Raw genomic sequence first — 17,650 nt, forward strand, 5'->3', positions numbered from 1 at the left:
ATTCAACGCAAAATCGAAAAACGAAAACAATAGTCCTTCAGGGACAAAGCCCCTTTGGACTAATACAAATTAATTAAAGGTAATAATTAAAATAATGACGTACTAAGTAATCAAAATTAATCGTATGTAAAATGGATTTCAAACAATTATTTAGGGGGGGGGAAATCCAGTATTTGCCATAATTACTTAATTAAGGATAAGAAGTTTCGAAAAATTTCAAGTGATTGATAAATAAATAAGATTCAAGGCTGAAGATTTAGTTAAGAAAAGTTTCTTGGCGAGGGATATGAGAAACGTTCTAATGTTTTGGGAAATTTACAATTTGATTAAGAATTTTATTGAGTTAATTTTTAAATACATTAATTTTTGTTTAACTTTTGTCTTATTTTCACCATTTAATTTAGGTGTGTGGGGCATTTCAACTAACGCCACTGTTATTTGAAAAGCAATGCAACTATGCTCATTGCAGTTTTAGAATGGTTTCACTGTTACGCATGTTACAGTGAAAGAATGTTTTTTCTTTTCCGATGTTAAATATTATGCGTATTCTTGCATTTTGCAGCATTTCGGAGAAAACCGTCAAATTCCCGAGACATCATTTTGAGACTTTTTAATTCCTCGGGGGGAAGAAGACCGAAAAGGTAAGTTCCTCTTTAGACGATAATTCTTGCAGTTTATGACTAAAATACTCAACATAAGTGTGTAAAAATTGTAAGGGGCTATTCTACTTTTCAACCACTTCAACTCTCAGCCCTCAACTGTCAATTAAAATCAATAGATGAGTTATTACAGATAACTAACTTGATGAGGTAATCACACAAACACAAATATCCAACTTTTATCGTAGATTTATTTTACCTCACTACTGCTGAGAGATTAAGTGAAACATTTAAAGAAACAAAATTATTATTCGCATTCACTTCTTAGTAGAACAAAATTGTCCCTTAAAAAGTCATTGTATTTACAATTCTAAATACTTTCCAAGCCAGGCTACAAGCTTATAAAAGCTAGCTCAAAATCTTAACCAAGTTAAACTGTTCAGATATGCTAATTTCTTCTCGAAAGCGGCTCAAGCATGGGGGCAGTCCCTATGAGACAAGCATGGTGGGCAGCAGCCAAACATTGATCTAAACACTCTTACGATTACAAGATATTTCTTTAACTTTATACGCTCCTTTCAAGGAAAAGAACATTGTTATATCAAGTTCTCAAACGAAATTTATGGAAAGTTTCTATAATCACTAAAATTCTATCCTATTGCATTCCCTTTACTTCAGAAATCCCAAAAGATTGGATGCTGAAAGCATGGCTGGATATGGGCGCAGGGACGGAGTGCTCCGTAGACTGTTGGTATACATGGACGGCCCCAGGATCTCGTGGGCCGCTTGGGGGATGAATCTCTCTTATTTCTTAGAGAAGTCCAACGATACCTCAATTACCACTGGTTCTCCGGAGGTGCTAGCCGAGCTTCTTCATGTCATGCCATGCAGCCCCTGTAAACAAAATTTCATCCTAAGTTGGTGACTTTTCTTCATCCTTCCAGTTGGACCTGGCAGAAAAAAAAAACATCTTACACTGTATATGCGCAATAGCACATTTCATTTCACTACGATGCATTGATTTTATCACAACTACTCACTTTCAGTCTTTTCTAATATTTCTCTTCAGCAGCTGTGTTTGTGCTCAAATCATCCAAGTGTATACTTTGTGGTTACCGAGTACAACTACCTTAATCCACTCTACATAGCACGTAACTACGGAAAGACTAAACTCGAATATGCCCTTTGTACTACAAAGTTACCCTAATGTCTAAAAACAAGCACATTTTACTTTGAGGTATTTGACTGTAGAACTACTTTCTTCATTTTACCTCATTACTTTTAAAATCCCCATTTATATTTGGTAGTAAGAACACTAATTTTACGTTTCAACATACAAAACAATGTAATTTTGAAATCTTTCCAGCCTAATTAACATCGTCTTAATTTTTGAATAACACTTCAACCTTAAATAGTAAAAGAAATTAGCTTGCTAACGTATTTGCTTCACTTAATGGCTTTCTAACATACTCGTTGCTTCACGTAATGGTTCCAATCTGTCCTTCATGTTTCACATTTACTGCGAAATTCTGTCTCTCATTGACTCCAGCATCCCTTGCACTCCCGGTCTCATCGACTCTTCTTCTCTTGCCATGGCGTTTTAATTCCTCGCGCCGTAGAGGGCTTTCCTTTCTTCGACAGCTGTTCTACTCCTTCGGCACATAGAAAGCTTTCCGTTCTTCAGCAGTTGCTGGATTCCTCTACCCACGCAGACTTAACTGATGCTGTTTAGACTCTTTTTAGAGCTCTGAATCTCCGATGACGGGAGTTTGGATACCCTTGTTGTTCTTCCGTTCTTTCTCTTCCGACGTTTAGATTGTAGGTAGACTTTATTTGGCGGCAGCCTCTGCGCTTCTTCTGCGGTCTGCTTTGCCTTTAGATCTCGCCCTGCGTGCCTTACTTCGCACTATTGGTCCCTGGAATTTTCTACTTCAGGCCTTGCATTTGGCTTGTTTATTTTTGCTGCCCTATGGAACATTCAAGTGTGAGCCACCGGTGGTACACGCCGCCCTATGAGAGACTTAAGTGTGAGCCATCAGTGCTACACGCTGGTGTGAATGATTTTAATTTTTACTTTTCCTTTTCTTCGCCCTAAAATGTTTCTTCCTAGAATCTCGTCTAATTTGTCATTGCCTTTTTGGCTACTTTCACCTGTTCTATACTTCGACAAAAGTCGCCGACTCCGTTCACCAGCTCCATCGTCGAAGCTTCGCCCAAAACCACCTCGCGTCTGACGATATTCTATTTTCATATGTCTTCTTTCATATTTGGTAGCCGAGTTCACTAGCAGCAGAGCGGTAAAGTCACCGAACACTGATAGTTCGAACAGGATTTGATTCCAGGCGCAGAGGCTGATTGCTTGGGTGCTTTCGTGGTTTTCCCCCCCATGTGTAACTTGGATATGAGCTAGTCTCTTTTAAAAAGTCTTCCGAGAAGGTATTTCTACCCTTAAGAAGAAAACCCTAGCGTGCTTTGCTATAATCAAGTAAACCGAACCATATCTGCTCGCCAACTGAAACAATTCATTTAACATTTGGAGGTTTCTAACCTCAAAAATTCTGCCGAGCGTTTCATGCTTTTCCCATGTGTTGCGTTTATGCGAGTCAGTTTCCCTAAGAAAGTCTTCCAAGAAGGCATCTAGGTAGTAAGCCCTCGAGTGCTTTGCTATAATCAAATAAATCAAACGAAAACAAAAAAAAAAAAAAAAAAAAAAAAAAAATTGCGCTTTTGACAACAACTGCCGAACCATTCTTTCTAATATCGTAATTTCCTGCTCGTTACTGTATAGCAATTCACAACGTTCTACATTTCTTTGAATAAATTTCGTAAATTTTCTTCTCTAGCTGAAATCTACTATAAAACTCAGTTTCTAGTTTTTCCCAGTAGAACGGGAGATATAGAACTTCTCCCTTTTTTTGTGCAGGTTGTACATGTGACTGCATATTTTCCTCTAATTTCATTAATATACAAAAAAACCCAACCTCATCATTACTAATTTATTTTTTACGTGTTTTATAAAAATATAGATGTGAATGGTTTGAGCATTCAAAACTTTCTACATTTGCGCGATTAACCAAATAAGTTAGAGAAACAGTGTCTTTTACCACATGTTATGCAGAAAAATTATTATAATGCTGAAAATAGTGAATGAAAAATTTTAATTCCTGAAAACTTTTTTTTTTTTTTTCATTTCAGGAAATTTAAAGCTTTCTTGCAAGAATGTAAATTTGGATTAGGTAATAAATTTAAATTCGTTTCTTTAATGTAAAAAGCTAATTATATAAATTATAAATTAGAGAATCCTAATTATTAACGATGTATTAATTCCGCTAGACTTCTGAATTAAGTATAAAAAATACATAAGAACTCTCACAAATCTTATGTTATTTAATCTTTAGTTTATACAAACAAATCGAATGTAGTTTGTTAAGAGAGATAAACTTTCTTAACACTACTGTATAACCCTCTGAAAAGTCAACAAATTTAACAACGAGGGTTTTTTTAAAATTTTATATAGCGTTTACTAAGCTAAAAATATTTCAAAATATTGAGGATAAAAAGAAAAATTATGCACTAACATTCAAAACCATAAGAAGATATCTTAAAAATATCTCTATATCCAGTTCGTATAAAATTCGTTATTTTATGTCAAATCAAGCCATGTATTTATTTCTTTATTACAGTTAAATGTAGTAAAATCCGAATAAATAATAGTAAAACTCACCTACTAAATTACGGAATAAAATGTAATAAATTAAGAGTTCCCACAATAACACCTAGCATTTTAATAAAAAAAGGGTAACTCGTACTAATAGAATAGAACAAGAGTTCATATAGTAACTTCTAGTAATATAGTAAAACACGAGATGTAGATCCTGAGCCGCCTGCAAAATTAACAAATTTCTTTGTCTTGCAACTTCCAAATTTTTGGAATTATAGATCACCAAATATGTTGTAGCATTCCTATGAATCATGTTCTATTCACCTGCAAAAGTTTCAAATTCCTAGGTTATGGAGCTTAGGATTTTTTTAGTAGGCACATATGTATGGTAATTAGTTAGAAATACATTTAATTAAATAGAATAGGTTAGAAATAAATACAAACAGAAATGCATTAGATTAGAAATATATTTTATTCGTTGTGTTTAACATAAAAAGATACTTTGGAGTTAGAATTGCATTATAAATATAGCCCACAGTTCCTGTTTATCGTTCAGGACACATATCCCTTAAAAACGAAGTATCTATTTAAAGAAATTCACATATTTCAATATTCAAATACGATGTTTTTGTACTTGAAATGATATAGCAAATGTTTTTATTTTACAAACGAATGTTCTTAAAAACTGCTTACTGAAAAGAATGCGATAGCTTTAAATTTGCTACAGATTGAATGAGCTGAATGGGTGCGAGAGAAATTACTTAGGCAACCAGATTTCTTTTCGACTTCAATATTTCTGCCCAACCGAGCCGTTATAGAACGGTCTTCTCTTCTTTAGTTAGAGATGTTTTCTTGGAGGCTGGCGCAATCGATGTCGAATATGGTGACACCTGGTCAGTAGCTTGGGTTGATGGTGCAATTCCTTTGGAGAGACTAGCAAGAATGAAAGCGTATCAGGTGAGATATAATCAAAATGTTATGAATGAATATGTAATCCAAATGTTATAAATGAATATGTAATCCAAATGTTATGAATGAATGTCCTTGAGAGTATAAAGTCTTCGAGAGAGAACTCTGAATATTATTCTAAGAAATCTTGTGAGATTTATAATGAGTGCTTTAAAATTTTGCTATTAAGAAAAAAAACAACAGTAACCGTCAAAATAAATATTCTCAATGAAATGTGATAAAATTTATTTACCTAACCTTTCATAAAATTAAAAAAAAATTATGGATCATTATAATATCAAATTTATAACAGGTAACCTCATGCATTACTCTTCTTCACTTTCTTAATTATTTTAGACTATACCTTTCATGGAAAACTGCCAATACAACTTTATAAAAGAGATTATTTAAATAGTGACTTTTAATGTTTAAGTACATAAATTTAAAATTCTGTTGACTGCTTTATGTATCGTTAATTCGCTACTCATTTTCAGCTTTTCAATGCTTAATACCCCGTTTTTTTAAGAAAAAAATTTATTTAAAGCAAAAATATGAAATATAGAGGTCAAAATATTCCTTATTATTACTTGCGCATACAAATCATTAGGCGAATATGCATTTAGAACTGTTAAGGCCTAAAAAAACCTCATGTCTACAATATTAATATCATGCTCTTATTTGTAGGTGTTTTAATTTTTATCCCGATATTTTTTACACGGCTGTTTTAAAATTGCGATGTTCTTGAGCCGCTTTATTTTTGGCGACGATATTTTATACCGCAACGATTTAGAATTGCGATGTTTTCTCCTTGCTTTCTCTTCTCTCACGATGGTTTTGTATAACAATGTTTCAGTCTTGCGTTGTTTTCTGTGCGATGATTTTAACTGTAACTCTTTCAAAAACTAAAAAAAAGTGATTGGTTACTACAAATTAGTTTATAATTCAGTTAGTTTCAAGCTAGATGCTTGCATGCAAATAAACGTTTTACCTTATTCTACGTTCCAAAAATTAAATAATAAGGTATTACTTCTCCCAACATCAATAAGTGTTTGTACACTCACTGGTAAGGCTTTGTCGTTTATTACTGAATGTATCCTTTAATGTCTTATAAGCGAGACAATCTCTCCTATCCAATGTTTAATGAAAGGCTAGACATTTTATAAAATTTATGTAAACTCGGCATCTAGGGGATTAGTAGACAGACGAAACACATTTAGGTGACTAAATTATTTAACTTACCTATTAGGAGTTACATTAAAATGACATTTACACGTGAAAAAGAACTGATGATTGAGATCTTACATCTTAGCTTCCACATTCTTACGTCTTGGTCGAATCGCGCATACTCCTCTTATTTCCCATCATCCTTCTGCCTGCGAGACTGTCGGGCGTGTTAAGTTTTCGCATTCCTGATTTATCACATTCGGGCATCTTGATGCTCAGGTCCTTCTGGCGACGATGGAGATACAGTAAAATCTGAAATAATTAAAAAAAGAAGAAAAAAATTATTTTGTGCGTCACTGGATCATCTCGAGGAAGGGAAAAAGAAGAAACGTCTTTTCTCCAGACTGTCTTAAATGCTCAAACGTTTTAAGGAACATCTTGGCAAGGTAGAACAAAAAAACCGAATATCTTAATATATATATAACATTCTCTGTAGAGGAGAAGAAAAATCTCTTCAACTAATTAAAATAAATTGATAGAAAAAACTGTAAGTAATAAAAAAGAAATAAAAAAATCATACAAAAGAAAAAAAAATCGACAGTTGAAGAATAGAGGTAGTAAATATAGCATGCCCATTTGTGTTGTACAACAGTTCTAGATAAAGAAAATCTAAATGTGGAGAAGGCCATGGTTTTATCATATCAGCAGCTTTGGAAGATTTATTAGGGCCTTCATGCATTCCACCTTGCGCGACATCATAGCAGTCACGTAGCTTGAGACCTATGACTTTGCAGGGTTCTAAAAATTTAGGATGGAGTTTCATTCCAGTTCCAAACTGAGTGTGTTGAAGTACTACTTGATCTCCAGTTTTGTATAAAGTTAGTCGTTTACGAAGCTTATTATAATGTCGTCTGTTGTCTTCTTGAATTTTGAGAATGTTGATTTTCGCTTCGTCACGTAGTCTTGTATTTTATTGTGTGGATTGGAAGTGCTCTTCTCCAAGTATTTGCTTAATTGTGATATCTTCCTCATTAGTCATTTGAAGCTAAATAGTAGCTCAAAGGGTGTGGAGTTGGCGGTTTGAGATAGTGCTATTGATGATTCTTTGCACAGAAGCAACATGTTTAAACCATTTTTCGGGATATTATTAGGCTAACTTTGAAGACAGGAATCAAACTAGTGTGCATGCTTTCAATGTGCGCATTTCCTGTGTGCGCATTTCCTTTCTGTGCAAACTAGTGTGCATGCTTTCAATGTGGAATGTCCGTAATTATTGTGACATGTTCAATATTCTCATCATGACAGTAGGTTTAAATTCAGTTGAAGTAAAATCTACACTTTAAGCTGCACTGTCAGATAATGCGTCGGGTGTTACCAAAAGTTATATGCTTTAATTTCTGTTTATCAAAAACATCCTGTGTGTTTGTCGAGTTAACAGGATAAAGCCAAAGAAACTTTCAGAAAACATCAACACCTGTAAAAAGAGATTTGTAGTTCGTGTCAGTTGGTAGCGTTGGTGCCAGAAAGTCTATGATAAATATTAAATCGCATATCGTCTTCTGGGAGTGTGTGAAGAAAACCTTCTTCCTTACCAGATTTTTTGTTAAAGAAAATGCAGGACAAGAAGTGCAAGACTGAGTTTGTCGTTGGCAAGAGCCATGAGCACCATGCATGTGACAGTACGACTTTGCTCAGTCCCCCCTCCCAATTTTAATGAAGAGCACCCCAGAGAGGCGGGTCTGAGGTTCTCTCACCCCTCTTCCTCTCAAGGGTTCTTGAATCTCTGAAGGGGACTTTCGACTCGCCGCATATTTAAAATTTTTTCCTCCCTGTAGCACAGACACTATACATTTACAAACATTCATGCCTTCTTGGGGATTAGAGACTGGACCCTTCGGTACGACAGTCAGAGTCCTTAACCGCTGTCCCGATTGGGCAGCAAACAAGCATCTGAGCTGAAGGTTTGCAAGCTTTGGCTAGCTGCCAGATTCGAACAAGTCGTCACCCTAATCAGTTTATAAGACAGCATTGTTGTATTCCTTTTCAGGATCCATTATTGTCAAAACTTAAGTGGTCTAAATTTTCTGCTTAATTTATGCTAAAATGCCTTCTATAATAATCAATTAGACTGTGAAATGTGCTGATCTGTGTAGATTTATAATTCGTTTAGAGAAGTATAGTTTCTTTGTAATATCATTTGGTTTTAGCTGTGTGCCTGAAGTATTTCAAATGGCAATGGATAATCTTTTCGAGAATTCGACCGATATTTAAACCTCGCTTTTAGTATATTATTATACATAGTGAAACTCTTGATGACCATTGTGGAAAGAAAGTAAAAAGTGATGTTCCAAACTGCCAGCCAAAATAGGGTGAAATTCATTAAACAGAAAATTCATGTGATAGCATGCTTAAGGAAATATGTGCTTCAGGTGTTTTGAGTAACTTTGAGAAATTTAGTTAAAAAGATATCAATTGGCTATGGGATGTACAATGTGACCGAACATTTCTGCGAGACGAAAATCTATTTCAGTCAATTCCTGTGTTGCAATTCTTTGATATAAACACACCAATAATATCTTTTTATCCCAGTTCAATTGGACTCATGCAAGATAATAAACCAGTAACTCATAAATCGGCAACACTAACTTATACACAATCCAGATTTTCTCAACCCTTGTTTTGTATGATTTACAAATTGTGTTATGCTATCTCACCAAGACTTCAGACATCGTTATTTTGATTGCAAAGATTAAAGTTAACCCATAATACTTGGTTACAGCTAGATATTGCTAACGATTTTCCCAGAGCTTCTTTGCCATCAATTTCTTTTTTACTACTAACACAGACCGCATCCAAACCTAAACGATGAGAGTAAACAAACAACAGTTGATGATACAGAACCATAAATTGTGAAAAACTACACCTCGAATAATTGGCCAACGAAGAAACAAAATCTTGATATCTTGTTAACATTATATAACCATGTTAACTACCACTTAAATTGATTTTAAGCAAATTTATGAAGTACCAAGTTCACACAGAAGGTAAGAATATTGTTACTATTTTAAACGCACAAATGAATGATGCTATCTTTAAAGAATTTATTTGTAAAATCATCTCCAAGCTTATTATTTTTTTTTTGTATCCATTGTATCCATTGTATCAACTAATTAAATGAAGAGCGATCTGTGGTGATGTAACTAAATAAAAATCTATCTGTTCTTTAAAATTGCCGCCGGAATAATTATTGCAAAATTGGCGTTATATTCGTCAATTTTTTGGTTGATAGAAAATACGTAAGTACCCAAAATGTACTGTTTCGATAATTTCTTTTTGAACTTCATCTGTATACCATAATCACATATATCATAATCAGCGTACATGAAATGCATATCGTTTACTAAATGCGAACCTGAGGTATGACGCATTTTTCAGTAATAAAATTGAAATCTGATCTTTTTTGAAATCTGATCGCATTTTTCAATCTTTAAATTTCTTGCTTCGTTAATTTAGTTAGTAGTTAAAAAAAGAATATCATCAATATGGAGGAGTCTGGATGCGTCTTAAACTGGTTTTCATGTGCATTAAAGTTAGCTCCCACTGATTTACATAGCTATGTTTGCACACAATTTTACTGTATGTTATTTATCATGCTACAAGTCATTAGTTTCTTGTTTTTATCATTATTTTAAATCCGTTGTAGAAATTTCACTATTGTAAATGATTCTAAATTGTTCCTTGTTCAGTTAATTATACCGAAATCACACAAGGCCTATGTACTTAGCGCAAGGAATGCTTTCTTGCGAAACTATGCAGTTCGTATTCGTATTGCAATCTAAGGAAAACCATGGAAACGCAGCACTTACCCTTTTACCGAGCTTCGAACTGTGTTCGAACAAGCATTGTCGGGCGATTTTATTCATTTGGCCTCTGTTGGATTGTAAATTTACGTGATCCTTAACTAACTCTGTTATTATACGTTACACAAAATGTAGCTAGGGAAGAGTAGCACGAAATGAAAGCAAATCCAACAAAATTATGTTTATTTATTTATTTATTTTCAGAGAATCAATCATTTTCCTGGCATGAGTGAAATATGTAAAAAAGACCTGTTGGCGAATAATCTGAAGAGAATGAAGAAGATAATGCCGGGAATTTTTAACTTTTTCCCACTCACGTTTTGCCTCCCGGATGAGTAAGAATACTTTTTTATTTTTAAAGCGAAACACTGCGTTTAATTTTCAGTTTCAGTGCTTTCCCATGCGTGAAAATTTCTTCGCGTTTATACCACAAATAAAACATATTACGATGTTGAATGTGTAACTTATTTGAACTTCAGATACAAAATTCACGGGAAAAAGATTGCAATTTCGAATGAAAAATCATATGGTTAATTAAAATATAAATAAATGTTTAACTGTAAGCACAACAATTTCTAAATTTTAGCACTTTGTAGAGACAATAGGTATATTTTTGAAAGCAGGCAAGATGAAAAATTAGCAACCGCTTTCTCCAGGAATCGAACCACGGACCTCTGGAATACCGGCCCAGCGTGCAGAACCACTGCACTACAAAGGCACGCTAGGAAAGCGGGAGAAATACCTTATATACTCCCCTTTTTAAAGGGCGACTGAGGTTTTTAAGGGACCCAATCGCCAAATCGTGGCTGTGGAGAGTCATCATCCACAACCCTTTTAGTTTGGGCGCCACTGCAGAGATATTAGAATTTTTGGAAGCCGGAGAGATGAAAAATTAGTAACCGCCTTCGCCGGGAATCGAATCACGGGCCTCTGGAATACCGGCCCAGCGTGCAGAACCACTACACCACGAAAGCACGCTAGGAAAGCGGAAGATGTACCTTATAAGCTCTTTAAAATCCTTGATTTGGAAATCCTTCATATTCTTGTTCTCTCTCTTCATATTTCTTTCTACATACATAGACTGAAATTGCTGAAATACAGAAATTTAATGAATACTTTTAATAACTGAAAACTTTTTATGGTGATATTTTCTTCTTTTTCCTAGACGTAAAGATATTTGAATTTACAAATAAAACGCTGATTGCTTTAATTCAAACGTATTAAGGTGGAAGTTCAGTAAAGGATAAATTGTTTGATAAGCTTAAAGCAATGAGCATAGTAAGAAAAATGCCACTGTCACAGCAATATTCTAGAAGAGACCTCTACATTAAGAAGGGAATTAACATTTTTTAATAATTGCTTTCATTACATAAAAGCACTGAAAATCTTAACAAGAGAAGCTTCAAAGGAAGATAGTTTCTGAATAATTATATTTTTGCAAATGGAATTCTTCTTAATTAATTTTTTAGAAAATTCTTTCTTAAAAATCTTAATTTGAAGAACATCTTCGGAATTTCTAATTAGATTTTTTTAATTTTTCATGTTTTAGTACAATAATTTATTAATCGTTATTTAAATATTTTTATTGAAGGATATTAGGAACATATTAATGACATTTGTTTGACGTAAGCTCCATAATGATTTCTTTTTTGTTTATTTTTCTTAATCCTAACTTTGCAAATTAACTTTAGAGAAATTTATGATGTTTTTCAAGCTGAACTGTGGGTTATGTTCATATGGTATTCCACCAGTATTTGTTTTGGTCCTTGAATAACGTAAAAAACGGCTGAGTTTATTAACCAGTGAGTTAAATAAGCGGCGGGTATTGTATAAATGTAACGTCTTCAGACAGATGGAAATTAATTAACCTTTGGAAGTTTTATTAAACGAGAACTTTTCAGTTAAATTTGATACAGTAAATTAGTTTGCATGTGTACTTATGTAATATGTGTGTGTTTAGGAAAAAAAATCTTACAGGAAAAATTCATACTGCAAATTACGGCAGGAATGTTATTAAAAACTCAAAATATCTCCATGATCAAGTTTCAAAATTTCTCACTTACCTTTGGAATCTAGCTAATATGGGAAGACAACTGCCTTCTGGTCTTTGTGCCAACTAAAATTTTAGGCTGACCATAAAATCGTTCTAAATTTATACTTGGAATGCTCTTAAAGAAAGCATATTTCCGTGGGGAGGAATATCTAAGGAAAATCAACTTACATTCGTTTACACATAAAGAACTCTGTTATAGAATACAGCGACATCAATAAGTTCAGAGAGTGGTATGCGATATGAGAATTGGAAGCACCTGAAACTGAGCAACAAAGCAAACTTTTTTACGTAGATTTTAATATAAAATTCTAATGATTCCGAGGGCGATTTGACACATTTCCTTCTTTTTCAGGAAAAAATTAATTCTGCCAGAGGCTGTAGAATTTTTCGCTCCTAAAAAAGAATGACATTATTTTATTTTACTAGGGTAACATTTTGCTCAATATTCGGTTCCTCGTTTAGACGTTATTTTACATTGATTTTAATAAAGATATAAAAGATTTTAAGAAAAATATAAAAGTAGTCAATAAAATAAGTTTCAAGAAATTGCACTGGAGGAACTTTAATTAAAAAATTTCACCCATAAATTTTGTACTCGGGCAGTTTAAACGAAATTTGCTTATACGAAAGGAATGCTGTTTTACTTCCTTGTGCGAAATAAAAAGGAAGTATTGTAATCCCGAAAATTTTCGGGAATCATATTTTAATGAAAATATCCATTTTGACTGCTATCGCATGCAATTTAACGATGCTTTTGCGTTAAAACTGTATGTAAGGGCAGAATAAAGGACACTTCCTTTCCAAATTAAGAGCCTGATTTAAAATTAATTCTGAAGAGATTTTTCTTCGTGGCGTCTGTACGTAAGTATCTCTGATAACTCCAAACTAAATAGCCTCAGAAATTTTGTACATAGGACTGCTATAACATGTAGATGTGCACCTCTCATTATGGTTTCAACCGGCCGCACTAAAATTATATATATGTATATATATCCACTCTGTTACTCGGCTCAGTGAGCTCAGCTTCTTTATTCTCATATGCTTGTAAATTGTGCATTTTTTGCTTTAAAAATAATTGAATTTTGTTGTTGTGGTTAAGATTTTTATGCCTTTAGTTAACCTGCATGCAATAATTGTGGAATTATCAAGTGAGGCTAAGCCTAATTTTTGATTACCATGGCAACCATGTTTGTTTACATTTGAAACTTAGCAGAATAGTGGATTTGTTGCCAATCTAGAGAAACTAAGCATCGCAGCAACAAAGTAACGTCTTTTTTTATGATTGTGAATTAAATTATGCTTAATTCCTTCTGGAATTATCACTTAAGTTATTAGCTTGTTTTTGCGTAGAAACTGTAATTTTAATTGTAAAAATTGTTTTTTTTAAGTGTTTTAACAGTACTTGGTGTTTAATGTTTTTCTATATCTTTCAAATTTTAATGAAAATATTTTGAATTGTTATGTATTTTTGCCTTGCTGCGAAGTGAGAAGTGAATTAATTAGTAGCGCATACGCATTATGTAAGCGGCGCTGAATCGCCTACGAAAATGTGTTTCTTTTTTAGTTGTTTAATTTCTTTCATACATCGTTTTAGATGTATTATAGTATTTGAAAAGAACTTGTGATAATTCTGCAGATGACATAATTTTTGTGCACCCTGAGTTAAAAAATGAATGAGATGTAATGCTGTTAAGTGAACCTAGCGCCGAAGTGTCGCTATGGTAAATAAATATAGTGAATTTTAAAGAATGCATTTATTCTATTGTGGTTTATGCGCTATCGACGAAGTAAATTTAATTCAAAATTCGTTAACTGTTAATTCAATATGTTTAAATGAAATGCAGGAAAATTGCGTATAATTTAATATTCGGTACAAGGAAGGTCATGTGGTATACACACCAGATTTTTTTTTCTCAGTATAATTGATCGTACAGTTAAATCATGTTAATTTTAGCAACATATCAAAATAAACCAAATGAAGTACTAAATTTCTTCGATACTTATAATACTAATATAATTATATAATTAACATAATTAACCTTAATTTAGTTTCAAGATAATTTTAGAATTATATATATATATATTTTATTTTTTAAATAGCAGTTACGCAGCCAGCCTTCGTCTGGCTTTTAAATGTACCGGGAAAATGTCTAAAGGAAACACCAAACGTTAAATTTAAAAACTGCGCAGAATTTTACTCTGCAGAATAACTTCATTTAAAAAAAATTATTACATATAACAAAATTACAATGAAATAAGCAATATCCCTTAATACAAATATTAATTATCCTAATAAATAAATTAGTCAACTTCCCGTAGCAAAATCTTAAGAATTCAAATGGTATAAACGAAGATAAGAACTTTGTTTCTTAAAAAAAAAAAAAAAAAAAAAAAAGCAAAACTTGTTATATAATTAAAATTATATATAATTAAAACATAATATAAAAAATTACAATGAAATAAGCAACAAATATCATATTTTCAAGAGCAAAGAGTCAGCAGTCCAGTATCCAAAGTAATGAATGAAAAACTGTTGCCAAAATCACATTTCTAAAAGAAGGAAACTATCATCAGAAAGCAAAAACCAATCAAAATTTGTGGATGACATAATTCAAAATGTACCAACCTCTTTGCCATTAGCTAATAAACAGAGAGAGAAAAAAGGAAATTCTTTCTGTTGTGCCTCTCGAGACACATGGGCGTCAGAATAAGAAGATTTTGCGATGTGCCGTGTTGCGTGTCTAAAAACCAAAAGAAAAAAAAAAATCTGATGTGTACCTCACACGACTTCCTTGTACGGAATATTAAATTATATGCATTTTCTTGCATTTTATTATAAATTTATTGGATTGAATTAAATCTATTTCCTCAATAACGCATAAACCACAATAGAATAAGTGCACTCTTTAAAATTCACTATATTTGTTTACCATAGTGACACTCTGGCGCTAGGTTCACTTAACAGCGTTACATTTCGTTCATATTGTAACTCAGAATGCATATGAATTTATATCATTTGAAGAATTATCTAATAGTTGCCACATGTTCCATTCCAGTACAATATTAAGTCTAAAACAATGCATAAAAGAAATTAAGCAAACAAAACAAAAGAGAAACAGTTTTTCACAGACGATTCAGTATTTCTAATTCAATTAATTCAGTTCTTACTTCCCGACAAGGCAAAAATACATAAAAACTCAAAATATCTATATTAAAAATTACGAAGTAAATCTTAAAGAGTAATTTCCTTGAATAAATTCCGGAATTGATTAAACATGATTTAATTCGCAATAATAAAAGAAGGTGTTATCTTTTTTGTTGCGAAGTTTAGTTTCTCGAGATTATCAAGAAATTCACTATTTTGCCAAGTTTGAAATGTAAACCAACATGTCCGCCATCCAAAAATAACTAGGCTTAGCTGCACTTAAACAACTTTTAAACTGCTTATAACTCCACAAATATGCATGCAGATTTCCTAAAGGCATAAAAACCTTAACCGGAAGATATGAATAACATAATTCAATCATTTTTAAACCAAAAAATACACGCAAGTAATTATACGTTTGGTGCTGCCGATTGCAACCAAAATACGAGGTCCACATCTACATGTTATAGCAGTCCCCTATACACAAAATTTCAACGTTCTGAGGCTGCTTGTTTTTGAGTTATACGAGATAGATACGTACGTACAGACGCCATGAAAAATTATCTTCAGAATTCAATTTAAATCAGTTTTATAATTTTTTTGGGAGAAAAAGAATCATTTTATTCTGTCCTTACGTACAGATGTCCCGCAAAAACATCGTTAAATTACATTCGATAGCGGTCAAAATAGATATTTTCGTTGAATGCCTGAAATGCCTCAAACTTTTCGCGATTGCAATACTTCCTTTTTATTTCGTACAAGAAGGTAAAAAGCAGCATTTTATCTCATATTTTCAACAGTCAGCAGTCTTCTAAATGAAAAAACTGTTGCCAAAACCACATTTTTAAAAGAATGAAACTATTCAAAATTACGCGATAAAATCGAAAAGATAAATTTAAAAAAATCTGATTCGAATTTTGAAAAAATCGTTTCGGGGTGCACTGGCACTTCACTCGTATATACCAAATTTCGTAGCCCTCAGTCTATTAGCTTTACGGGCAGAACGAACGAAAGACACAGACTCTCTTTTATTATATGTATAGATTAAGATATTATGCAGAACAGTTTGGTAATATTTATTTATTCTGGAAATGCTTATTATTATGTTACGACACTTATCATTCTAAACAAGAAAGGGAAATTTTTAAACAAGATTTTAAATTAGTCTGACGGCCGCCCCCCCCCAATGGCCTAGCGATGTAATCTCTGAACACTGGTATTTAGTTAATCATTCGTTTAAATCCTAGTGAACGAGCTTATTGTATAAACCTTTTCCTTGTTTTCTCCATGTGCAACGTGAGTGCGAGATTTCGAAGGAAGGAGGCTTTCGTGGAGAGTTTTCTAAGAAGATTATCTCTACGAAAGCCTCCTTCCTTTTCGGAAAGTAGAACCTCCATGCTTTGTCACAACTGCGTCTGTAAAAAACTGATTCTTTTTTGTTTGCTTACTTTCTTTTATACATCGTTTTAAATTTATGATAGTATTTGAATCGAACATGTCGCAACAATTAGATAATTCTTCAGATGATATAATTTTTTGCAATCTGAGTTATAACATGAATGAGATGTAATGCTGTTAATCGAGCCTAGCGGAGTGTCGCTATGGTAAATAAATATAGTGAATTTTAAAGAGTGCATTTATTCTATTGTGGTTTATACGTTATCGATGAAGTAGATGCAATTCAATTCAATAAATTTAAATGAAATGCTGGAAACAATGCGTATAATTTAATATTCCAAACAAGGAAGTCATGTAGTGTACGCATCAGATTTTGTTTTTCAAAATCGCTGGAGATTTTTGAGCATTTGACGTAAACAAATTTTTGGAAGTAAAAGCTTTAATCGTTGTTAAAAATTATTTTTAACTTTAATAATCCTATAGATAAAGCCTCATTGAGACTAAAAATTTGGAAATAGAAAACGTTTTGATAAAATAAGCTTTTATTTAAAGTTCATAAAATAATTAATGAAGTAAATATAGAAAACTAATTTATTATATTGATGAACCGGAACAAGACATTAAATAACTCGTCTCAAAAATTCATTTAGTTATATACCGAATAGTATACCTTGGGCGCCTAAATAACAAGACTTAATTATCGAATTGCATTGTCGAAACAAATACTTATTAACTTATTTTTATTAATTATGATATAAATTATAGAAGAGTTTTATAAAGAGAATTATTACATTTTTCGCTCCTATTAAAAACTACATGATG

General features: G+C 32.7%; 1 protein-coding gene across 4 annotated transcripts in view; it reads left to right on the plus strand.

The window, feature by feature from the left end:
• Nucleotides 1-17,650, plus strand: part of LOC118190974 (tubulin polyglutamylase TTLL6-like) — a 93,959-nt gene that overhangs the window by 20,362 nt on the left and 55,947 nt on the right. For 2 of the 4 annotated variants that reach the window (XM_085824523.1, XM_085824524.1), the window contains exons 2-5: nt 563-641; nt 3,795-3,835; nt 5,099-5,217; nt 10,437-10,567. In XM_085824523.1, coding sequence (XP_085680649.1) covers nt 563-641; nt 3,795-3,835; nt 5,099-5,217; nt 10,437-10,567 — 370 coding nt within the window. The remainder of the gene's footprint in view (nt 1-562; nt 642-3,794; nt 3,836-5,098; nt 5,218-10,436; nt 10,568-17,650) is intronic. The other 2 variants (XM_085824525.1, XM_035361762.2) reach the window with 1 other exon arrangement.

Source organism: Stegodyphus dumicola, chromosome 9 (assembly GCF_044657685.1).
Source record: "Stegodyphus dumicola isolate Sdum_Otavi_A_Nest chromosome 9, ASM4465768v1".
Taxonomy (NCBI): Eukaryota; Metazoa; Arthropoda; class Arachnida; order Araneae; family Eresidae; genus Stegodyphus; species Stegodyphus dumicola.